General features: G+C 35.3%; 1 protein-coding gene across 1 annotated transcript in view; it reads right to left on the bottom strand.

Moving 5' to 3' along the window:
- The window catches only part of GRID2 (glutamate ionotropic receptor delta type subunit 2), a 1,393,316-nt gene that overhangs the window by 616,530 nt on the left and 749,403 nt on the right, over nucleotides 1-27,383 (bottom strand). Inside the window, exon 4 of the mRNA XM_059923901.1 lies at nucleotides 20,444-20,649. Within this exon, the coding sequence (XP_059779884.1) occupies nucleotides 20,444-20,649 (206 nt within the window). The remainder of the gene's footprint in view (nucleotides 1-20,443; nucleotides 20,650-27,383) is intronic.

Below are 27,383 nucleotides of genomic sequence, written 5' to 3'. Positions count from 1 at the left end.
ATTTACTAATATCAAATCTTTTATTACCTTGTTTATATCTGCTATCATGCATTAGAAAATAAAATAAATGAAAGAATTAAGTCTGTCTCTCTTCTTTACTACTATAGTATCCTCAATGCTGAGAATGATGTCAGGCACAACTTAGGGGTGTGTGTGTGTGTGTGTATTCAGTGAGATATGATTTGAAGGGTTGTTCATTCATTTACTAGCCATGTGATTTTTGTGTTAGCAACCTGACCTCTCTGAGTTTAGACTCCTCTTCTGTAAAAAGGGACATTATAATAACTCTTCTTCATGGTTCCCTTTTCTTCCCCTCTATCTTACCTTTCTTGCAAGTCTTCACGGCCAGCACTGTTAATGTTTCTCCAATGTTGAGTTCATCCTACCTATTGCTCAAATATGTGCACGACTATTTGTAAATATTCTACATCTAGGCATAATATTCTTGAGTGTGTGGATTAGGATATAAAGGTGGTACAAAAACAAAACTCAAATGCCTTTATATGCTAGATTAAGAAGAAATTCTTGGTATACTTCATGTTCAATATCAAAAAGCTAACTTTACGTGAATTATAAAGTAGGTGAATGGCTTCAGAAAGCACTTATTTTTCTAATTATATTAAATTTGTGTTTTAATTTTTAAAATGTTACTCGAGGTAAATAAATATAAAATAGAGTGACTCTTCAGTGGTCCCATATGTTTTGGTTTCATGATAAAATGTTATTCAAGATGATATAATTCAAACATCCCCATGATATTTTTTGTCATAGAGATGAAACTCATTTGTTTCAAGTATATTTCATAACTATTAGATAATATACAAAACAGAGCAAGATAGCCTAAATTGCATGTCTCACTGTCATCTCAAACCATATCCCAGCGTCATCTGTGCATCCATTTACTATCTCTTTCTGTCATGAAACCCTCTTTACTCTATTTACTTGCTTCACTAAACAGGTTTGACATTATTGGTCACTTGCATGAATGATACTGACAGAGCAGTTCTGTGGGTTCCTTCTGGGCCTAGGGGACAAAGTGTCTGTAGTATATTTGTGTCAGCTCAAGCAGCAGTCTTGTAAATTGGCAGTTTGCTTAATGTAAAATGCAAATGTCTCAAGGGCAAGGCATAATTCTGCATAGTAATGATCATAATGCCTATAAAAGTGTTTTCCAATAATTCAAAGGTTTATTTTATTTTGCAATTAGTTTTTGTTGCACCTTCCTCAAGGAGTTCAAGGGGCAAATAAACTCAGGCTGGAGTTTTGCTATAGCCATCTGCCTAGAACGAACAAACTACAAAATGTCAGTCCCCTGTGGAAACTTTAGAAGGGCTAAGCACGGCTCTGCCAAGTATCAGTGGCTGCAGTGGCAACATTTATCAGCCACTTATAAATCTCATCGCTGAGAATTTCAAGTAATGGGTGTGTAGTCTGAGATTTTACACAGTTACACATTTCATTTTCTCTGCATGTATTTACATTCTTATATTAATTTTTGTCTGTGTTATCAGCCTTAGATTATAAACCATCCAGCAGAAGAAGTCATATCGTCCTTCCTTTACTATCTATCATCTATCTATCTATCATCTATCTATCTATCGTCAACTATCTATCATCTATCTACCTACCGTTGTCTATCTATCTTCTACCTATTGTCTATCTATCCATCTATCTATCATCTATCGTCTATCTACCTATCTATCTATCTGTCTATCTATCTGCCTATCTATCTATGTACCTATCTATCTATCTAGCGTCTATCTATCATTTTTTAAAGACTTTACTATTTTTGGTGATGTTATAAAAGCAGCTACTATGCCTTTAAGATTCATACAGTATTCTATACCCTGGAAATCATTGGTCCTTTAACCTTGAAGTCTTGGTCAGTTGATGGAAACACCTTATAAATTTAATGAAGTCTTATTCATTTAGTATTATAGTTGGTTATAGAAAAATAAAATATCTTTAAACAAGTAAATTTTCCTCAAGCAGATTCTTCCAGTTTTTTTCCTTTAGAATTCCATTTGTCTTGCATTTATAATGGCATACAACTTTTATGCATGATCTATTCAAATAATTTATTCTGCTATGCGTAAGATAAACAATAATATTGCAATCAGTAATCCATATATTGAGTTTTTAATGATTCATTTCCATTGAAAATTTTTAACCTTAAGATTAAATGAAATAAATTGGCTGACATGACATTTTCTTCCCACTGATCTTCAGAACTGGTGTGACAATAGCTAACCTGTGAGCCTCTCTCTTTCTTTCTCCTCCCTCTCTTTTGGATGTATGTCCCTCAGAAGCTTTGACTACATTATCAATCGAAGAATAACAAGACTACTATTGGAAAGTCCACTTTCTTACCATTAAGGCAAGGACTTACTCATAAACATCCAGAGGCTAGCATTCAGAGGCGAATAATGAAAACATTTGGAATCTTTAACAGTGCATAGTATAGCAATTACAAGCACAAAATGTGGAGGCAGGTTGCCTGGGTTATAATCCACAGTGTGACCTTGGAAAGGCTATGTATCTTCTTGTACCTTGCCTTCTTCATCTGTAAAATGGGGATTATAATAGTATCTATCCTATAGGGGTATTATGATGTTCAAAAGAACTTGTAATTGGTTTGAACAGTGGCACTGTTGAAAAATTGAACAGTGATTCAATTTTTACAAAACGGATAAAATGATTGAAATTTTAGCATACCACATGGTTTTAAAAAGTACTGTTATAGATGCATCGTCATTTGACCCCCATTTAACAAGGGTTTTGCTCTTGTTGATTGGACATTGATACGACAAAAAACAAGCATGACTTCTTTTTGAAATTCACATCCTGAAAAATGATCAGATAACTACTGTTGGTTTACCACTGAAATCAAAACAACACAAAATATTTTCCTGATACTATTGTAGGAAAACAAGACTAGGGCTTAGTTTATTTTCAAACTCAGATGGTATCTTTCAAAGTAAATGCTCCAGTCAAACAAACAATAGTTACATCTGCTCATACTGATGAAAACTTTAGGAACAGTTGAGAGCCCTTATTAATTTTCAATTGGAAAACAGTTCATACAGTAGAGGAAAAACACAGTCATAACAAGCATTTGCACAGTAATAAGACATTACCAAATCCTAATTTGGAAAAGATAATATTAAAAAGTAAAAAAAAAATATGATCTTGTATAGTAATCAAATGACACATCCTGATGCCGTCTCAATCATTTCTTAATCTTGGCCAACAACAACTGAAAACTACAAAAACAACAACAAAAGAAGTAGCACTCAATGGAGGACACGCATTCAGCTGCTCTCTAATAAGTGTTTTCAAAACAGAACTTTGCAGTGGAAATATCTGAAAATGTCAGAGCTGATTGCAAACAAGCCCCCCCCCCAACCCCGCACCTCACATCAGGCTGAACCCCAAGCCTCCAGGCTCGTATTGTTCAGGAATATTAAAAGCAGTTGTTTTAAGACTTCACTGAACATTTTAATGTTTTGTTGAGTCAAATCTGTTTGCAAATCATTATCTAACTAGGTCAAGTAAATACAAAAAGATAATTGTTTAAAATTGATGCAAACCACCTAAATACCTTCTTGGTTTATTAAAGTAAGTACATCACTTGAATTTATGATTGCATGGTGAACTCCCAGTCTAGACATTATTTTTTCTATCATAAAGATAAGAAAGCTGAATTAGCTTTTATTTTCAGAGAGAGAGAGAGAGAACGTTGTGAAACAATGTAAAGGGTAATTTAATAGACAAGTTTCAATATGCCAAACAGCAAGGGGCAACAGGGCATACGTTTCTATCTTCATTTTAGAGCAAAGCAATAACACGGTGTTGCCTCTTATAGCCACTGGGCAGAATTTGTGAAGAAATCTCTGTTACCCAAATTCCTTCATTTTTTTTTTTTACAAAAAAGGTATTCCTAATTGGGTATTATCATTACAAGCTACCCCAGGTTGCTAAAATTAAATTTTCATTGGAATGCCTAAGTTTAGTAGTTTTGAATACCAGGGTAATGGTTAAAAAAATAATGTTCATTGTGCTCACAAAACTGAGCATGGCATTATTGTGGAAACATCACATAAATTCAATAGAAATTCAAAGAGAAAAAATTTTAAATGTGATTTTGACATCCAGCAAGTTTTCTCAAAAGAGGCTTCAAGGTGTGATAGTCATTACCTTAGAAAATTCATCACCATCCAAGGTCAGGCCATTAGCACTGCAGACTCAGAAAGTGGTTATTAAGAGAACACTGGGCATTATCCCATCACTCAGTCCAGAATCACATTAGCGAAATTCAGATTGTGATAGAAAGCCCTGATGTATTAATTTCCAGTGAGATTCATATCCCTTTCACACATATAGGAAGATGAGTAACACATTTTCTTTCTTTTTTAAATTGAGTTATAATTGACATAAAACTTTATATTGACTGACTCATTTTCTGAACAATGTATTCGTCTGACCAACTTAGTCTTTCTCCACAGTAAGCCAATATAGAAGCCAATTAAAATCAGAAGATTGCTTGGAGAGCCTTGGGGGAGTTAGATGACCCACATTTTCAATGGCTGCAGCCTAAGAAGTCTTGACATCTCCACCAAAACCCATTGCCTTTCCAATGACATTTATAGATGGAAGGCGCTTTTGCCTTGGGTAGGTTGGCTGGGAGATGTGTTAGGAGGCTAATGCATTAATCCTGCATTAGACGCTAATTAAAATGTTATTTTACTCGCCTTAAAATGTCAGTAGATTGGTTTTCCTTCTTATGGGCAAGTGAACCCAAGTTTGGTTTGGTAACAGTAACCACGTAAATACATATACTTCAGAGGTTTTTTTTTAATGCATAATGAAGTACTTGCAAAAGGAATACATGACATCATGTGAATGTGTTTAAAATAATGTTCTCACACATCAGTGCGTCATCCTGTGAGATTTTGAAGTCATCACAGAAAATAGAATTCCATTTAAGTATTCATCTCAGTTTATAGCAATAGTGAAATAATGAAAAGACATAGTATCTTCTTCCCAAAGTGCATTCTTAAAATATATAGCTCAAGTTTGACCTTAAGCAAATTATTTAATGGAGGTATTTATTTAATACAGAACATATTATGGGACTCATCTTTCCTACTTAAAAAGATACTAATGAGTTAACCAAAAGTAAAAGTGGACATTATGGAACTATACAAAACTATCCAATTCCTTCAACTCAAGGCTCAAAACCATTTCTGAGGAGCAAATGTTATCAAAATGATTGAAAAGGCCCTTGGGAAAAACCAAACCCATTCATCAGGAATAAAAAGATATCAGATAAAATAACACAGCAAGCTCTGCTATTTTAGTCTTCTCAAAATAGCTTCAAACCAAGACAATAAAGCCCAGAAATAGTGAGGAGGATAATGTGGACACATGAGAGAGACAATATAATTGAGCCAAAGAAAGCCATGGGAATGGTTGGTGGGATCCTTGCCTTCTCCCCAAGAAATGCAGATCTCTCAATGTCTTCTGGAAAGTCCAGGTTCAACCTGCAGCAAAACTGTCTGTCTGCTTAATTGAGAAGTGAACCATATGAAAAGAAGTTAATTAGCATTCAACTAATAGATCCCACAGCTTGAGCACTCCCGATTGAGCACTTTTAAAATGTAAGCTCTCAACTTATTTAAATATGCGGAAGTTGAGCGCTTTCACAGCACGCTGAGTACTGACTGAGCAATTTCTAAGCACACTGAGCACTTTTCCATGTGAATTCTTAGCCAAATTTCCATACCCCCAAACCCTCCCTTTGCCTACATAGCTGCTAATCAAGTGGTGCCTTCCTGGTATGAAATTCCTTTGCCAATTAGAAGTACATTTTAGACTTTCATCTTTTATGTTTTGAGATAATTAAGAAATAATAATAATAATTAGTGAATTTATGTTAGATTGAAGTTCCTTTCCTCTAAAGAGGTAGCAGTTGAGCCAGTTTCATCCCTCAAGGGCTCAAGTTAAATTTTGGAAATTAGTGTCCGCGCTGAGAGCTGTGAGACTGTGTGCTCAAACTTAGCTGTGGACACCACAAAGGATTTTCAATTGTCTATTCCTCCAGGTGTTTAAAATCGGCAAGGGAGTGAAGCAATCTGAGAATTCCCTAGCTCTTTTCCATTGTGTTAAGGTTCTCATTCGGGCAGGCTCTCATCAATAAAAAAGAAACTGTTTTCATGTTATGTAAGGCACGGTTTTTTTTCTGCTTTGCCTTTTCACAAATAAATGAAATAAAACAAACCATTAAGTATTTATTGAGCATCAATTACATGTACGTGCTGTGTGGAATACCGATGAGAATATGAAATGCATACTAGTCCCTGACCTCAAGGAGTTACCCATTTTACTGGGAGAAATTATGCAACATGCCAATCTATATTTTGATATGGTAATTTCTCTCCTAAAATGTAACCTTTTGTTCTAATTTATCCTTTCCTTAGTCTTGATATTTAAATTATATTTTACCATTTTGTTGGGTATCGGTTTCCAGTCAATTTTGTGGTGGCCACAGTTAAGTTTAGAAGGAGGTGGTCATACATAACTAAAGAACAAGTGCCTGGAATCAGATACTGAATATAACAATACTGAGAAATGCCATTCTAGGAGGCCCTGTCATAGCAAACAGCTGACCTTCCTAGATTGCAGCTCTCTGATGCTAGTTGCACACAGAGGAAACAGAACTAGAGGAACAGAATATGCCACCCCCAAATACACCACTTTGGCATAAGGATTATTCTGAGCTGAAGGCAACTGAGGAACAGCAGATACAGGAAAAGCTCTAAAAACAGAATATAACTGTCCCTTTTGTAAAGGAAATTTACACTTACGAAGAAAATTTTCATTTGTAAAGGTGTCTCTCTCTCCTGTACCAGTGAAATGAAGATGCCACTTAACAGCGCTTCTCAATGGACAAGACACTGACTTGAATCTGCAAAACTAACCTTACTAAACACTCCTCATGGACCATACTTTTTCTAGTCCGCTTCCCGTACTTGCCACTTCTCCTCTCAGTGGCCCCCAACCCCTTTTCCTTTGTCTAGCCTCTCCTCCACACTTTGTTGGATGGCATATAAATCCTAAAATATCCCTTGAGTCACATCTCTGTATCAAAAAGAGAAGGATGACTAAATCACAAGAGCCTCTTATCACTGGAGAAGGTGCCGACTTAACTCTGCAGAACAAACCTTACCCTTGTTTACTGCACGTTTTCTGGTCACCTCCTTATAACTTGCCTCCCCCATACCCTTCTTTCTTAGTTTTAGGTGAAGATGGCATTTAAGCACAAGTTCTAGGCAATTCTTTGAGTTACTCATCCCTGAATTTCTCCTATGTATATATGAGATATACCTATTAATAAACTTCTGTTTGTTTGTTTTTCTTGTTAATCTGTTTTTCTTACAGGGCCCCAGCCAAGAACCTACAAGAGTAGAAGGAAAAGATTGTTTTTCTTCCCCTAAAGTTTGTGACTAAGTCTGTTTTTTTTGTTTTTGTTTTTTGTTTTTTTTCCTGTTGTTAATCTTTTTTATCAGTTTGATTCTTGGGGCGTCAGGTGGGTAGAGGAAGAGATTGTTTTTCTCCCCTATAGAACAAAACAAGGATTACTTATTCAGAGATGAGAACGGGGTGTCTCAAATCTTATAGCCTATGCTAATTTTAAACCAGGCTAGTTCTCAACCTGGATAATTAAAACAACAATATTAAAAATAAATACATAAATATACCCATGTTTTACCAGCTATTTTAACCTCCCCCCAGTTAAAAAAATAAAGGGATTAGACGGAATTTTTGAATATTGTTTAATTTGACCTCTTCATAGAAATTCTAGTAATCCACCCAGAAGTGATAAAAAATAGACAGTCTAAGGAGGGGAGGGGTCATTGCTGAGGAGAAATACTTACTTTCAGTTATGTTTCAAGAAATTATTGGTTAGTTGGAATGTATGGATTTGAAGATTGAATTCAACATGAGGCAAACACATATACATTTGGAAAGGGGAAAGAATGCAATTAGATAAGAAGGAAAATGTTTGGTTCATCCTGGTACATAGGACTTAGTTCTTATTTAAATCAGTTATAAGATGTCTAAAACCCTCAAAACCAAAATCAAATTTCATCTCAAAAATTTACCATTTATTTCGAGCTTGCTATATGCAATACATTAGCATACGATGTGAGATTTAAAGTTAAACAAAGAACCTGAAACGCATGAAGCTTACAATCTAAAGAAGGAGAACAATAATAATGAGAATGCTGGTAAACATTTTAAAAGATTCAAAATTCACAAAGATATGTGTCCCTTAAACAAAGCTAGAAAAAAAACTCGAAGTTAGTCTATAGGGAAATTTAAAGGGCTGCTTTTTGTTGTTGTTTATTTTTTTGTTTCTCCTGTTATCAGAATTCTTGTTTTTCAGAGTAAATATGAAGTGATTATTGTGTTGAGTGCATTAATATTTTAAGGAGCAATTTTGTCTTGTACTGGGGTCCCCAGCATGGCTTAGCTTCAGCCATCTTAGCTGTCATTTTATGTCTGAAAGGCTGGCAAGGTGGGAACACAGTGGTCTATTTGCTTAAGCTGCTTAATTATAAGGGAAGACACCTGGACATTTAGGGGCCGACGGCTAGATGCCCTAGTTAGATCCTCTCGTTCTCTGGGGGATATGGTCCAACCTTCAACCTCAATGGACATTGAAATGGAGCACCCCGGATTTGCTGTTTCTAGCCCTTAGGTCTAATTGGAGGTGTTACTCTGAGAGACATTCTGCTATGGTCCATGTGTCTGAGTGCTAAACACCACAGAGAAAGGAGGTGTAATAAAAAATAGATAAAATAAATACCAGGTCACCACAGTTTTTACTAAGAGAACGGAATATACTACCACTCTTGACTCAACTGAGAGCTCAGTCCTTAGGGGAGTAAGGTTTAGTGTGGGATCCTGCTGTTGGCTGGAGGAGATATTTTGCTGTGGCAAGACCTTGGACAATGATGTTAGCAAAAGCCTAGTGTGACAGCGATTTGTGAACTTTCCTGGTAGTAGCATTAGTCTATAACCGAGCAGGACCCTAGGAGGCCTTCCCAGAACAGACGTCCACCCATGTCCTCCGCTTGCCTTTTGTTTGTAGAAAACTTTAGCCAAAGAAGAAATTTAATCAGAGAAGTGAGAAAAAAGCAGAAAGAAAGAAAAACAATCAAGCAAGACAAAATAATAACACTTTAGCCATTAAACAAAGTCAAGGACCTTTAGCTCTTCCTCAAGGACTGTAGATAATATTTCAAGCCATGTCCTTTGAGCTGTTCTGAAGATACTGAAGCTCCCCAGGTGGAAGAAGTTAACTATATGCTGCCCACAAGCACGTAGACCCCAGACCAGCTGGACCCAGAAGGTCAATGATGCTGGCTCCCGATTACCTCACCACCAACCAATCAGAAGAATGTTCACGAGCTAATCACACCCAGCTCCTTGAACACTATAAGACTCCTCACTACCGCCTCGAGGGCGGGACATACAGTCTTGAGGGCATCAGCCCGCTGTGGCCCCCTTTGCCTGGCAAAGCAATAAAGCTATTTCTTTCTACTTCACCCAAAACTCTATCTCTGAGATTTAATCTGGCACCGGTGTACAGAGGCTGAATTTCAGCAACAAGTCTCCAACTTACATTTGGAGCAACTGGGTCATCAACATAAACACCTTGATACCAGAAACTTGTGGAAAGGTGAGAGGAAATGGTGAGTTTTGAGAGACCCTGGGATCTTGCACTATCAGTTTAGAGAGAACCAGTGTTCCAATAGTTTAACTGGTGGGGATTGCAAGAAAATAACTTTTATTATTTTCAACAACTAATGTGCCTCAGGTAGATGGGCCAAGAAATATGTTACAGTTTGAAATGCAATTAGGTATATGGATTAATTACTAAAATTCTCAGCTACTTACACTGGAAAATTATTTATATTGTTAGGGAACATCTGTTAACAAATTTTTATATTCTCCTAATGGCTATTATTCTGAATTTCAGACAAATGTTTTTAGATTTATATTTAATATAAACTCAAGGTCTGGTCAACGAAACTTTCTGTGATGATGGAAATACTCTATATACGCTCTGTCCAATGTTTTCTGGGAGTCTGATAGAAATATAAAATCTCAGGCTCATCCCCACAGAATCAGAATTTTCATTCTAACAAAAGTCTCCAGGAGGCTAGTGTGCACATTAAAGCTTGAGAAGCAGTAGTCAAGAGCAGTTCTCTACTTTCACAGACTTCTGTGTGCCAGTTACCCAAGGAGGTTTTCAAAAACACCAGTGCCTGCACTCCACCGCAGAAGTTATGATTTAGGGTTCTGGGATGGGATCTAGGTAAAGGTATTTTTGAAATTTCCCACAGACAGATCCATATATCCATAGATATAAAAGTTGCATGCATTTAACATTGAATACGGATGGACAAATAGCTCTTCAGAAATATGCTTGTTTTTAACCAGCCACGGTACTTCACAATCTAAAAACATAATTAACATCATTTATATAAAAGTGCACAATTGTGTGTTTAGTGCTGGTCATTGATCACATATGTCTTAGTCAATGGTAATTCTGGCACTTACAAGATGGAAATATTATTGAGAATTGTAGAGATAGGCCCAGGCCCAGTACTTCTCAAATTTTATTTGGGCTTAGGACGGTAATAGTAACTTTTTATCAATTTAAGCAGTTTCATGAAAAACAATTTATTTCCAGGGAGTCAAGTGAACCTGAGTTCAAGGAGTCGGTGGATCTGGAATTTAGTGAAATATCCAAAAATTTCAGCTTATATTTAAATGCATATATACATTTTCAAAATGCTAAGATGATGGGTTTATTTTATGGTCTTAGTTTTCAAGCCAATTTATCTTGAAATAGAGCAACCTTGATAGAATAGGGGCTAGAGAATTTAGAAATACTCTAAGGTTTACAATTCTAAAATCAGTCATACAGGTGTAAAACATGCACTTTACTCATCAAAATCTGTGTCCCTGGAAATTGTGATTTCATTTCTACTGAAAGTTTGTGAAGTTTTTGTTTGTAGCTATAGTGAGCTCAGGTCAGATGCACCAAGAAGGGGTTTGGATCATGCTGAAAATTTATTCCAGGACTCTCAGCAAAGGCAAACCTGTATTGTTACGAAATATAGTCAGGTCCATGCCCCTTTATGGACCCCATGTTCCCCAGCCTTCTCATCCTGACCCTTTTTAGCCCTGCTTGATGAAATTTAGCAATGGGTAGTCATTATTGCCATCTGTTTCCTCCACAAGTCAAGGTTGACCACCTGAAACTCTTAGATTAAATCAGCATTACTCTTTTGTTCTGAAAGTTCACATTCAGCATATCTAGTGGTCTTGTCATATCAGTAATTAAATACTATCTTGTGAGTCACTGGAGTTCTAACAATTCCTTCCATTCCAAAAATTCCTTTACATGATAATGATAATACATTTCTGCAACCTATATATCTGAATATGTATTCAATGATTATTAAATATATATATATTATTCAACATATATATTAGATCTATCATAAGCACACACAGTAAAACTAAATCGAGTTAGTCCAAATATCCTGTCTGTGCTTGACCCAAGACAACCTTCACATTCTCCTCAGCTTCACTAAGCTTTAAACAGTTTTCTTTCTGACTCTAGGCCTTTGAGTTCCCTTTTCTTAGAGCATTTACTTTAGAACATTTGCAGTTGTAAATTCTTTCTCTGCTCCCTTAAGATGTAAATCTTCTTCCAGCCTCTAGCTAGTTTTACAACCCAAGAATGTCTTTCTCAAGGACCTGGGAGCCATCCCTTTGAGATGTAATAATCAAGGAAGATAGAGTCTCTATCTCCAGATCTCTGTGGTTAGGTAGGAGTGTAACTTTGGTAAAGACCAATTACCAAACACAGACGGCCTAATCACATTGACCAAACTCCCCACCTTGTCCTCCAGTACTCTTCCACTAGGTCACCCCAGTGCAAAATCTCTTTAAAAATGATTTAATGGGAGTTAGGCATACCAATTACTTCTTTGTCATAAACAAAAAGCAAGGATGATTTTTTTCACATGTATTGTGTGCCTGGAGAGGAAATATAGCATAGCCCACTCCTTAAGAATGGTCTAGACCTGGCTTTGCTCTTCCTTGCTGTGTGACCTGGGGCTACTTTCACAACCTCTTTTGTATCTCATTTTCCTTTTTTGTAAAATGAAGCCAAACACTTGCATCTACCTGTTACATTTGGTATGAGGATTAAATGCGTTAATATATAAAACATGCTTAGAGCAGTGTCTGACACATAAGAAAAACTCAATAAATGTTAATTACTGCTGATGGCAACTACTTTACAATGTTCAGAACAAACTTGGATTTCTTGCCTCCAATTAGTTATGCCTTATCGTTTATGTATACAATTAATTGCTTTTTTGTGTTTTCATTTATTTTGTGCTAAAAATTTTGGGCAAACTGATTTGCCTCTCTGATGGTATGTCCAAAGACTATAACATAAACTTACCAGTTGAAGACTAGAGAGGTAAGTATTACTTGAAAACCAATTATACTCTCCCCAAAAAGGAATTAATGATGAACACTATTAGAAAACAGTAAAAATGTAAAAAATGACGACTAAGTTAACAGAAAATAAAATGCAAATAATCTACTTAATCTAGAAGACAAATGACTATACATCATTCCTTTAATTTTTTATCTGTAGAATGAAGAAACTATTATACCCATCTCATTGGATTTTTTGAGGATTATACAAGATAACATATAGAATGATCAGCATAGTGTCAGATACCTGAAAAGAGTCCAGTAAATGTTGACAAGCTATTATTAGGGGAAAAGTAAAAAGCAAGTGTCATCTGCCAGCAATAAAAATTCCATGAGAACAAATTTTAGTTTTCCAACACCGAATAGTTCTATATCAGTGATTATCAACCAGGGATGATTTTAATGCCCCCATCTACTCTTACTCTGTTTATTTGCTAACAACCTCTTCATTATTTCCTTACAATCTTTTTTATTCTTCACACTATTTTAATAAAAATGTTTTTTCAAAGTTCACCAATGATCATCACATTGACAAATACGATAGCTTTTCCTTAGGACTACTGGGTTCCATTCTTTCATTTCCACCAAACACAGGCATGTCTCAATCCAGATGTTCCAGAATAACATCAAATTTATGACTGATTTTATTTATTGTATTATCTCAAAACCTGTTCATTTTCTTATGTTTCTGATTTCATAACATTAACATCATTGAAACTCAGACTTGAAACATAGGATCCATCTCTGTTCCCGTATCTCAACTTTGTTTCACACAACTAATCAATTCCCACGTCTATTAACATCATTTGCATTTTCTTCTTTATCCTACTCTACAGTTCTGGAGAATTGTACAACTGAAACTTGTTAACTTTTTACTAGATGTGAACATTGTTCTACACATTGTATATACATTACACCAAATATAGCCTTCAAAATAACTCTGTGATTCAGGAATTATTCCATTTTATAGGTGAGGAAAATAAAGCTAAATGATTTTAAGTGGCTTGGCCAGGGCTACATGGCTAGTTAAGCAAAAACTGAATCCAAATTCCATGTTCATGCTGCCTTTGTAGCCTGCCCCCTTCTTTAGGTGTGACATTCAAAATTTTTCACTTACCAGTCTAGTACAACCTTACTTCCTGATTTTGCATCCTAACATTCTACTTCCCTTAGCCCATGTCCCCTGTCCCGTTCAGCTCCTTTTAATTTTCCTTCTCAGTATCTTTATGCATGCTCTTCTTCATCATGGAAGGATGCCCGTCTACCAAACTGCCTTAAATCCAAATCCTAAATATGGGTTTCAAGTATTGACTTAAATGTTGCCTCATCAAGTAATATACATATTTAAAGTAATTCATATTTGAAATTAATGGACCCATATGTTCATATAACTTTAGTGTTGGGTGGACACACATAAGTTTAATATTTGAATCCTCTTATGCTACAGTTTTGTGTATTCTATTAAAAATAGAGTTTGCTAGAAAAATCAAATGAACCTTCTTAATCTTCTCTACCTAAACAGTTTATTTCCCTCCTATTTATCTGTATTAAAGTGAGAAAAAGTCTGAATAGAATTGTAACTTAGGGGTACCTGCTTACTTTTCAACAAAGCTTCATGGGGTGGCTATACCTTAAAATCTGATCCCGTACAAATCTAAAATACTGATTTTGTCAGTAAGCATTTAAGGAATTGATTAAGTTCTGGGAAACTGATTCACACTAACCCAGGTTGGCAAATAGATTTAGACTCCAGTGCTAACTAAGATCCATTTGCCACGCTGCCTAGGACAGCAGGGCAGAGTGCAGTGATCTACGTTTCGGTCTGGAAATGGAAAATAATGGTACTCGTAACATGTATTGCCACAATATTTTGCCATTTATATACTAAGCAAATTTACTAAAAACTGACATATTGATTAAATTGCTAATTTATTTGTTTGCCACAAACATATCTCTCTAGTGATTAAATTCAGGGGCTCACCATTCTCCTAGCTTCAAAAGGTGATGTTAAGAATGGGAACAGAAACAAGGAGGTGCATAATTTTGAAATTATTTCACTCAGACCACAGTACGGCCTGGTAAATTGTGCCTGGCATACAAGAGAGAATACTTTTACGTGTTGGCATGTCCTTGCCTTCTAGGTCTGACGTCTTTCTTTTCTAAGCAGTAATAGACAAACACTGCCAAATTCTAATCCTCAAATTTATCATTAGGTCTATTTTAACTAATCTCTTTGTTTTCGTTTTGTCCATATTACTTCATGGAGAGAAAACTCAATATAAATTTAATCACTCTTGGATTCAATCACATTCCAGACGTGCTTTGATAAGACTGAAGTAAATTATGGTAAGAATTTCTTGAAGTAGCTAAGACTTCTCAGTACCTCATAACAAAAGAAATTTTGTTTACTTCTAGGTCTGTGTAATCTTATACATTATCTACAAACTTTATTTGATTAAGCTTTGGATAGCAACTTTGTTTTCTTTATTTTCAATTCCATTTGGGAGTTGAGAAGAGTAACTTTCCTGTTTATTTTCTTGTGGTTTTATTATTTTGTACATTCTATGTTTACAACATTCCCCTTATTAATCTGTCTGTTCCTTTGAGGCTAGACCCATATATCTTTCATGATTGTATTCCTAGCAACATTAACCACATTGTCTTGCACAGAATAGCTTTAAACATATTGTCTGAATGAATGAATAAATGAATACTGGATTAGAGAAGAATTTCAATTCCCTTGTCTTGAAGGTTGAAGCAACTGTGATTTTATATTTCAAATATGAGTACAACCTTCACTTATGTTCAGGTATTTTCTTGTTTAACTTCATTTAAATAAATAGAATAGAATGAAAATGTTGAACCTGTCAAAAACCTGATAGAAAAGAAAAACTAGCAAATTAGACTCTTCAAAGGCAAAAATTGTTAAATGACCTTTAGATTATTAGGAGAAATTAGTAGCAAACTGTTCACCAATATCAATACCCAAGTCAGTGGTCACTGGAAAGAGGTGAGTTGGATCTGAGTATACACAGTATGCTTCTATTCATATAAAGTTTAATATGAATCACAACTAGTTTATTGTGTTAGAAGTCAAGATAATGGCTATACCTTCAAGGAGGTTATAACTGGGTGTTGCCTGGAAGGGGACTCTGGGAATGCTAGTTATGTTCTGTCTCTTGATCTAGATGCATGGAAATTTGTTGCGCTGTACAGTTATATGCATTACATGCATTATAATTATGTACATTAAATTTCAATAAAAAGTGTACTTTAAAATGCATATCAATCATCTATGAACACAGTATTATTAGAGAGACTTTCATGCAATGAATATATTTTGGAAAAAATTATAGTCATGTGTTCCTTTGTCTAATATCATTACATTGTCCTCATCTTAAAAACTGTACATTGCATAACGTCTCCAAATAATTTTTTATTTTGGTAAAAATTGGGTTATTTGGATAGCTACTTGATAACTATCACAGTAATTTGAATATTCAGGGTTCTCTTTTGATGACTAGGACCCTTTCTATATCCCTTGAGACAAGATAACTTCACTTGTTTTCTAAACCTTCCTAAAGGCTTATTTCTGGTAAGCTGCTTACATATTTGAAGTAAGTAACTTTGCCTTTTTGTTGTGTGACAGGATTAAAGTTCTCTGGGATATAGTACAATGGAATGAAAGCTATTTCATAAAGTATGTTTTAAGGAATAAAAGATAATACCCTTTTCTTATTGCAGAATAAAAGGATTTCATGTAACAGTAGGGTTCCTTTCTGAAAATTTGAAAAAATGTAAATAGGCAATAATATTCATTATCATATAAGTAATAAAACTTCCCATTTTCAAAGAATTGATTTTTCTTATCAAACTGGAAAACTAAAAGTTAAGACCCCAAAGTTCTAATGCATGTACCCTTTCTGGAAATGGTTTAACTTACAGAGAATCCAATGTGACATTTTCCTATACAAAAAATATTGTTTTCCAAAATATCATCCTAATCCATATTTAAATCAAACCATGTGAGCACTCTTGTTTCACCATATTCATTTCAAGGACACTTACGGGTACATTGTGATAACAACTTTCCACCGATATCACAGCAGGTTGATTTACTCAGCTGCACATAACTGCAGTATTTTTCTTAAAGCTTTGAAATCTTGAATGAGGGGTGGAGAACTAACTGTAGACATGTAATATATTAAATTTCTAAGACTTCAAAGGGAGCATAATTAACTCAATGCCACATAATTGCTCCAGGGACAGGAAAAAAGATGCAAACAGAATTGATATGCCCATTTTTTCCCCTTAGCAATTAAATGACAATGCTAAGTGAGCAATTTCTTTTTTAAGACTCATTCTTTTGACTTAATATTTCCCTCGAATATTTTAAAAACTTTCCATGCCAACTTATAAAATATAGGAAACAGTGAAGCTGGGAATTCTGCTATTCCCTCGCTTTGAGCAGAATTTCTCCCTTCCTCCTCTCCCTCTCTTCGGTGCTTACAGAACCTGTCTCTTTGACCTCATCATAACCTTTAGTTCCTCTCTCTTTCCCATTATCCCAATCCATCCGTTCTTTTCTAGCTTGATTTGCCTTTCTATCCATCATGTAATCCACTGTAAGTAATTTCTATATCTCTTAGGACCTGACAATCACCCCTTTGACCAGCTGCCAACTTACTTTATCAGTTTCAAACTGTGAGCGTCCCCTACCATCCCCTATCAGCACTAGCTGCAAAGATATTGAATGTGGCTGGAGGAAGTTAGGGAATAATACTGATTAGATCTAGGGAGGCTTTTAATTTTCTCAGTTGTAAATTTGGAATTCAGACAAAATGTTATATGTTGTACTTTCCAAATCTAAAATGTCATGGTTCGATATATTATTTCTTCAAAACTATAACAATCATTCTTTAGAGTATCTTTTGTCTGTTAATCTCTAAAAATCTGAAAGAACATCCTGGAACTTCCAACTGAAAAAAGTCAAACGGGATCATCTCCAAAACCCCAATACAATATAAGGGAATGAACAGATATATAAACCAAAGACCATGAGGAAAAAGGGACAGAAGCCATCAGAAAAGTGTTTTAAAATAAATTACTGAGGGACTTCCCTGGTGGTCCAGTGGTTAAGACTTTGCCTTCCAATGCAGGGGTGCAGGTTCAACCCCTGGTCGGGGAGCTAAGATGTATATGTATATGTACGTGTACACATACATGTATATGTGTAGGTGCATACCTGGAATGCCACACAAGACACATTGCCTCCTGAGAAGAAAATCAGGTGCTTAAGGAACAATAACAGGAGGTTATCCTTCTGAACCTTTTAAATCTTGAATCATGTGAATGCATAGTATATTCTAAAAGTAAATACCAATTAAATTTTAAACATTAAAATAATAAGTAATTATTTTTGAAAAGAATAACTGGTGGGAGAAATAGGTGGAACAAGGGACTCTTGCTTTTCATTATTAAAACCCTCAGTTGTATTTGATTTTTAAAACTATGTCCATCTCTCTCTCTCACACACACACGTGCACACACGGTGAATTTTTATTTGCCTATCACTGTCTGCCTAGTACGGTCTCATTCATTTTTCATGATTCTGGTAAAGCAAACTTTGTGTGAAACTTTTCGTGACGCCAGCCAAACTCCTGCAGAGTTAGTCAGTTCTCCTATGGGATTCTGGAGCCTCATCCACCTGTCATTATTATACTATTTTTCTTTCATATTTTATTATTTAGTTACATGCTTGCCTCCTCCACTAAACTAAGTGATCCTCTAAGTCAGGAACTATTCCACGTCTCCAGACCTCTGGTGCTGTCTGCCTTTTGGATTTGCTGCTGCTTGCCTTTGAATGAACTGCATCTAGGACTTAAGGGGTCAGCCTACTCTCTAAGTGGGGAAATGTTCCTAGGACTCATGGGAGAGCAGAAGCAAGCTGGGAAGTGTTTGAGAACAGCTAATGGAGCAACAGGAACCACTACACAGGTCAGAGAAGAGGATAGCCAGCTTAGGATGGGGAAGGCAGGTGGGTTCACATTCTTTCTGTCATTCCTCCTTGCTGCTTGAGACCATAAAATAAACTTAGTCCACAGTTTAAAGACAGAAAATCAGAAAGACAAAGTGAGTGGGGGAAAAAATGGTGGCTTGGTAGAGGAAGGGAGATAAGTCTCTCAGGAAAATCACAAAGATAAATTTATGTGTTTGAGAACAAAGTGGAAGCAGTAGATTGTTACAAATATCAAAGTTCAGAGTCAAGGATAGGGGGCCACAGCATGTGCTATGTGTCAGGTATATACTATGTGCTAGAAAAAATGATCTAGAAATTACTGTTTCTTAAGCATCTACTAGGTGCCAGTCCCCCAACCACCCCTTTAAGTCTTTTTATATCTCATTATTCTGTGTTACAAATATAATAAGCTGAAATCAATAATTATTCCCATTTTACTGGTGACAAAATGGAGGCTCAAAAATGTTAAGTAATTTGCTGACATCATGTGATCAGAAAGTGGCTGAGATGGACTTGTACTTGTCTGTTAAATACCACTTCTTTTGTGAATTCCTACTTATGATACTAAGTCTGGTTCAAATGTGCCTTCTCAGTGAAGCCTTCTCTGATCTTTCCAACCAAAAATGACTATAGATGCTTCAACTTTATTTCTTGTAATTTTAAGATTCCAATTCATATTACATGTCTTTGTATATTTGCCTTCAATCTTCCAGCAGATTTTGTGTTTCTTGAAGGAAAGAACAAGCTCCTGTAGAATTGAAAATATTCTTTCTATTGCGGAAAAATCCAGTGATTCAATGAGACTCTCTGAGTTATTTGCTAGACTTAGAAAGGTCAAAGTTCTATATTTGTCCCTAAACTGCATAACAAAGTTTTCAATTAAAATTTTAAAAAATGTATCATTGATATTTTCCAAAGTTTTATTCTTATTAGTGATTTATATTCTGCTTCAATGTCCCTGATACCAATTATATTATAGAGTGTCAAAGAATTTCTAACACATTCCTAATTTGGAAGCTTTACAGCAGTACTTTGTGAGCTAAAGAAAGCACAATGGAGAAGTGAAGAAAAAAGTATTAGTGAAATAAAGTCATGAAAAAATTTAAAACTAATAATAAAACCCATGTGAAAGTATGTAATGTCATGATCAGTTCTAGCACTACATAAAATTAAATATTTGAAGTAAGGCAAACTTACTTAACAATAATCTTTTGTAAGGCAGCACCAAAGATTTTAGAATATAGAGATTAAGAAGTCTTAACTGTATTTTCACAAAGTTTCAGAGCTTCTGGCCAAATGAACAGATACAATTAAAATTTTGAGGATCCAGCATCGTAAAATGTACAGTGGTCATCACTTTGCAGAGTTTCAGACAATTTTAATTATTTGTCTTGGTACAGAGTTCACAGAGCAGAAGTAAATATGCTATATGTTTTTGTAAATGGAATCATGTTTAGGCAACAATAGCTTAATTGAAGTAAATCTTTTCTCAGAAGTAAAATTTTAACTTGCATAAAAATTTTAAGTATTAGTTAGACAACTTGTTAAATCCACTCAGGTAAACAGCACTTTTAAATCCCCATAAGATTTCTTAAAACCATCCTGGCTATGTGCCTAAATACATATAAATACACATTCTTAGCAATTAACTGGACAGTACGGGGTAAATGTGATGAGCAAGGAATTCACTGTGCTACCTCAATTAGTGCTAATGAGAGTTGTGTGGTTAATTCCCTCATGCTGCTCTTAATTTTCATCTCCTCTGTGAAGTCTATTCCAAAACATTTAATTTTTACACCCTATTCCCAGCCCATGACAATTTTTACTTACCTCAGTAATGAAGGATTTGGCTGTGGCAGGATTCATAACAAGGATGGCTCGCCTAAGAGTGTCTCGATAGCGATTCAATTCCTCTATTCTCATGGTATCAAAGAGAGTGGTGATCATTTTATTGATGTTGTTTTCTACCTTCTGAAGTGCAACATCCATCCCCTGCTGAGACACTTTGTCCAAAAACTCCTGAATTCCACGGATATCTAGGAACATCAAAAGCCCACCAAAATGTGAATTACAGCACAGAAGGGAGAGAAAAGCTATTTCACTCACATCAGAATAGTTTATTGTTCTACATTGTAGGCTGTTTAAACTTCTAATTGAGTAGCTGATGGAACTCTCAAATATGTTTAAGGTTGAGAAAAGACGATTTAAGGTGTTTACGTGAAAAATGTAGGGATTGTTATTTTTTAAATTAATTTTCCTCCACTGAGCATTCTAAATTATCTCACCTCTGGAAGATGTTAGGACAGAGTAGAGGGAAGTGATTGGGTAAGATCCTCACTTCTCTAAAGCAAATGTGAGATAAGAAAGTACATTCCTTATTTTTCCTCAGTATTAAAGAGTGATACTAACCTCAGGCAAAACATGAATGTCATTAATGGCTGATGAATCTGAATCAAGATTACTACCATTTCTTAAAATAGGCAACGATATCACTAAACTTGACATCTTCAATCTTAATTGAAAGACGGTTTTGAGAGGTTATTTTCAAAGGGTTGCAGGTCACTTAGACCACAAATAAAACAGCTACATTGTTGCCTGTTTTACGAGTACTACCTTCTTAGCTCAAATCTGGCCAACTTGGTAGAGATTGGGTTTTTTTCCAGGAGTATGGGAATGTACTTTGCATGTAAAACATAAATTTTAACAAAATATTCACACACCCATTCCAAAATAAAAAAATTTCTGAAAGATTATCAAATAAAAAATTGTGTCCATTTCACATCTAAATAAGGAGGGTAAAATACAGTCTAAATAAAGTATTTATACACTTGTATTTTGATGTATATTTAAGTAACAATAAGTGCCTGAAATGTTACAAATATTTTTCCTAGTGCCACATTGGCTGTTTATAGAAGAAGGGATCTAAACATTGATAAATATGATTGGAAGATGTACCTGGCACAATATAATCTTAATATAGCAGATTGCTTTGACTATAAAGTACTGTTTATTTTTCTGTATATGCTCATGACATAAAATGTTAAAAGGGAAGAAACTAGGGAAAGATAAGGAGTGAATGAAATTGTAGGTTGCTTATTATGAATGGACTGTATCTCAAAATTCCTTAATGTGCAAGACCACAGGCATGTAAAATTTACCTCTCAAGGACAATAACAAGGTCATGTGTTTTTCAATACATTAGCAATTAAAAGCAATATATAAGCCAATAGAGTAAGAAACAGTCACAAATTTAGAAACTAACATTTGCTCATAACCAAAGTTTATATTTGCAAGTTTATAAATTAATACTAATAATTTTAAAATTTGCTTTCTTCTTATGATCTGTTTTATTTTAAAACAATTACTGTAAACACTATATGTCCAGTTATCTGATGACTCTCAAACTCTTCAGAATAGATAACTGTATAAATTCTACCTTACATTCCTTATTCCTAATTAAATTATAAATCCAGGATGTCAGCATCACAGTAGCTTAAAAGAACGAAGACTCATCTAGAGCAGAACAAGAGATAAAAGAGTTGGAATAATAAACGTATTATGTACTCATTAAATATCCAGGTCAGAAAGTTCCTAAGGATGTAAGGTATTCAAGCATGGATTAAACAAAGGTTTAGATCTGATGAAATTTAGCAGATACAGGTAGACATATAACAGGACTATGTTCGCACTCAAGCAGGCCTTCTCAAACTTTGCTGTGAATCAGAAAAACTTGGAAATCTTACTAAAAGTGCAGAAGCCTGGACCCCACCCCAGAACCAGTATGTCTTTAAAATATGTGTCAGAGCAGATCCATGATTTTGAATTGTAAGTTGTTGTTTCTTTAGTATGAATCACTTAAAAGTGCAGCTAAATATGACAGAAAAAGCCAAAAATAAACTGAAATAGAGATGTTCAGAAAACACAGTGTGACCAGAGCATAAGACTCCAAACAAATTACTTACACTCTTAACTTTGAGAAAAAAAGAAACTGTTTCAAAAAAAAAATATTGAAACAAATTATTGAAAATTATTGCCTGTCACCAATGCTATGTGCTCAGAATTCAACAGTGAATACCCTTCCCCACATTGAGACAGGCAATAAACGGGTAAACAAAGTAACACATACAATTCACACTAAGTGCTGGGAAGGAAACAAGGGTGTGCTCCTGGAGAATAACAGGGTGGGAAGAAGGACCTATTTTAGTTAGAATACTCAAGGAGGTTTCCTCTGGAAAACTGGCATTTAAAGTGTGATCTAAAGGATGAGAAGACATTTCCCAGGCAAGGGGATAGGATGAAAGGACAACAGCTCCTGAAGATGCCCCGAGGCAGCGAAGAGCTTGTGTTTGAAGTACCTAAACGATTTCTGTGCGGCTGCAGTCCAGCTAGCCAGGGGGAGGGCAGAGTTAGGTGGAGCTGTGTGGAGAAACCTCAGATCATGTGGATCCTGGTGAGACACAGAAAGAGGTTTTGATTTTATCCTAAATACAGTTTTAATCTCTTGAAAGTTTTAAGTAGAGGATCTGACTAAGTAGATGATGGGTTTTGTGATCCTTCAAATTCAGCTTGTAACTGATTTTCCCTTCATTTAAAACAGTATGACCTTTTTTAGCTTTTATGTTTGACCAGAAATTAAGTACTATATGTATTGTTACTTGGCCAGAAAAGTGATGTGATAAAAGATTGCTATTATGTCTTTGCTTCCTTAGTCTGCAGTTCTGGTTATCACTGCCTAGATAAGTGATTTTAAAGTTTTTGAAAATTTTTCTGATCTATAAATGAAGAAATATTTATCTTATAGATGTCTTGAAAGATTAATTAGTGAGGGTGATGGTGTGTGTGTCTGCATGGGAAATCTAGTGAAGAGTCTAACACACGGTAGGTGCTATTATTGTTAATAATAGTGCACAATTGCTTGTTAAGGGATCACCCACTCCTCCCCCCACCAATAGGACAGAATTGCTTAAAATTTACTGATGGACAGTTACCCAAAATAGCAAACATAATGTTTTAGAGTCTTGGAATGCAGGAGTTAAATAAACAATAATAGTTTTGCTTATTTGTGAATAACACCAAACACCCATGATATACAGCAATTGTAAGTTTGATGTGAAAAGAATCTGAATCATGCTATTAGCTGCGCTGTGGAAAAGTCATTAAAAGAGAGAGTGGATCTTTGGCTTTGTCAGTTCATGAGTATGATCAACTATCACAATTATTCAGCTACATTATCTGCTTAACTGTTAGTTGGAAAAAATGAGTAAAATGTTACAGGTTACAGAAATTAAAAAGATAAGAGGTGATGCCTGACATCATAAAGCTTCCAGGCCTGTGGGTGTTACTAGATGTTACTCATTGATAACAGAAAGTTAAATAGTAGTTTCAGTTGTTCCCAGTGATTATTAATTCTACTGACCAGATAATTATAACAACAGCAAGTTAACTCATTAACTAAGTTATTAAACACAGGATTAGGACAAAAAAAAAAGAAGTCTTTTTTTCCCTGGGCTCTATAAAGGAACTTGTGGTAGCAGAATACGACCTCCCAAAGATGCCCAAGTCCTAATCCCTGGAGTCAATAAATAGGTTAGGGTTACAAAGCAAAGAGGGATTAATGCTGCAGATGACATTAAGGTTGTCAGTCGCTTGACCTTAAGACAGGGAGACATCTCCTATTACTTTGGTGGGACTAGTGTAATCACAGCATCCTTAAACTTAAAAGAGGGAGGCAGAAGAGGAGAGTCGAAGGGAGAGCTGACTACTGAAGAATGAGCTGAGCCTTTTGGGAAACTTCAGAGATGACTATTGCTGGCTTTGTGGATGAAAGAAGGAGACCTTGAATGAAGAAATGTGGATGGTCCCTAGAAAAGGCAAGAAAATGGGTTCTCCCCAAGAACCTTCAGAAAGGAACACAGCCTTGCTTACTTCTTGATTTCAGCCCACTGCAATCCCATGTCAGACTTCTGATTTACAGAATTGTAAAGTAATAATCTGTATTATTTAAGCCTCTAAATTTGTGATCACTCATTATACCAGCAATAGAAAACTAATAGAGAAGTATAGTTTAGTACTTAGGCTGGCATTTTTCAAATTATTGTCTACTGAATTTTATTTTAGAATCATTTGGAGAGCTTGTCCAAAAGGAAGATTTCTTAGCCTCACCCCATTCCTATGGAATCAGAAATTCTCATGATAAAACCCAGAGATTTTATCTCCTAATAATTTTTAAGAGATCAGTTTGGGAACCAAGGCTCCAATTTCTTAACCTTCTTTCTGTCACAGTGTCCTCTGAGAAAATCATGAAGATTATGGATCCCTTCTCTCCCCAGTAAATGTACATGCCTAAAACATTCTGCACACTGCCTAGATTATGGTCTAATCTGTTTGCTTCCCTTAAGGGCGTTATTGGAAAACCTGAACTAGTATAGTCACTGCCCGTGATGGTTGTTCTTCTATCCATTCTATATAAGAAGGCAGAGTATAGATACTCAACATGTTAACTAGTAGTGTGTATTACATCTTATTTAAATAGAGAAACATTTAAAATAAAATATTAAGAAACTTATAAGTACCTTCCTTGATAACCTTTAAGTACTTTCAGCTATTATTTAGACTAACTCTAGTTGTCTTTCAGGCCCAAGAAAAATATTGTAAACTGTAGAAGACTGGGTTCCCAGGGAAGTGGCGTCTAAGACAGAGACTGGAGAATAGGAAGTTTATTAGGGACTACTCTAAGAAATAACACTTGTGCAGCAAGGGAAGGGAACAAGGGTCAGCAGAGAGGGAGCTGTGATGCAAATCTCAGCAGAGAACTGCACAGAGCTCTGGAAGTGTTATCCCAAGTTAGGGCTGGTGGAAGGAGGGGTTTTATAATCCTGCATAGACTGGTCCATGGCTCTCTTCAGCTGAGGGAATTTGGGTGGCACAAGACAGAATGCACTGGAAATTTTCCTTACATTTATGGAGTCAAAGATTGTTGTTTTCAGGGTAATGTGACATGAAAAGTCTTATAAGTCATTTCTAGTCAATATTTCATCTTTATTTTTTTAATTTTTAAAGTTATTTTTATTATTGGGGGCATCTTTCTTTTTTAAAACAGCTTTTTATCTAGGGGAAAACATAATACACTTGATGTCAGAAAACCAGGTTTGGATCCTTACTTTGCTACCCACATAGCCGTGTGAACTTAGAATCAATTTCATAGGTGATGTCTGTCGTTTTTACCTTCCCAGTATTTTTTCTCCTTTATTCAAACAACAAAACCTCATTTTTCATTTAAGAAACAAACCTGGACCCATCTCTGTGTTCTACATGTGCACAACCTTCTATATTCATTACTGGATGGTCATGTGTCCCAGGACAGTTAAATGTGAGCTCTCCATATCTTTGGCCTAAGTAAATTAGTTCACAGATAGTCACAGGATTCAAAGATTGAAATTTGATATATGGATAATGAAAAAGAAATGGTCATTCTTTTGTATCACAAGTTGTAATGATGCAGTTTTGGAATTGAGAGAGCCAGCATGTCTAGTGAGAAGCTGAGAATGCAGCCAACAAGTGAAGTGAAACAGAGGCAAGGCAGCTATTTCTTAGACTTCCCAACTACATGAGTCAATTGAAAAAACATTTTTTCTTTTTTTGCTTACCTAGTTTGAAATGAGCTTCTGTCACTCACAAGAGAAAGGGTATTGACTAATACATAGTCTTTTGATAAACATCTGGTAGTTTGGTAATGAAGGTGAAGGCACAGTTCCTGTTCTTTAAGTACATCCAGTTTAGTGGAGGGAATAACAATTTAAACAAGTAATTGTTTTAATGTGATTAATGCCAATGAAAGAAATGTAACAAAGGAATGGAAGCTTAGGAAAAGTAACAGCTAATCACACTCTATCAATGCAAAAAGAAAATTATATCACCTAATTAATGGGTTATTCTAATAAAAGGAAATAAGGGGTGTGAAATATTAAAGCAGTTTGTAAACTGCAAATTTCTATGCAATGTGCATTTTAATTATCAAGACTTTATTAACCCAGTCAAATGTCCCACTTGTTCTTAATTTTCTTCTGTTCTCTTTTTCTATGGAAAAATGGAAAACAAACAAACAAAAAATCACAATAAGGACTAAAAGTTGATCTAGGTACTACCTTTATAAATTGATATTCTAGCAACCATCAATTTTTGTGATATCTGATTTGTGTTACCTAGTTAGACCAACTTCCTGCAACTGCTCTCCAAGAGGTAATGGCTGATTGAAACACAATGATTCATTTTATTAAATTATGTAGAATAATGACTTTATTATGATCACTAATATAAGACTAAATTTAATATCTCTACTGAAAATGGCTTATAATGTAAATAGATTATGGTATAAAAATCCTAGGCGATATTAAGATCTAATGCATAAGCACATTTCTAAACAGACCCCCAAACCAGAAATGTGATATTTTACTGTTCATCCTAAACCAGTAGTCAGCATCTAAATAGATCTCTTTTGGAATCTAGTCTCTGCTTACTATGTGCCAAGCATAAGCAAAGCAATCTCTGCCCTCAATGAGCTTGTTATCTACACACCTGGTGATAACATAGACCCTATTACAGATAGAAGAATATTACAATACTACTCATTTTCCAAACTGTCGTTGCAACTTAAATTTAGTGGCATTCTCTGGAATACATCAAACAGTAATCCTCAGTCTGATCATTGTATTCGAATGACACTTTTAAAATGTTGAATTTGGTAGGAAAAAAGATTTCTCACTGAGGCTTT

The sequence above is a fragment of the Balaenoptera ricei genome, chromosome 5 (assembly GCF_028023285.1).
Source record: "Balaenoptera ricei isolate mBalRic1 chromosome 5, mBalRic1.hap2, whole genome shotgun sequence".
Classification (NCBI taxonomy): domain Eukaryota; kingdom Metazoa; phylum Chordata; class Mammalia; order Artiodactyla; family Balaenopteridae; genus Balaenoptera; species Balaenoptera ricei.
The sequence above is the reverse complement of the archived record's forward strand: the minus strand, read 5'-3'. Positions and strand labels throughout refer to the sequence as shown.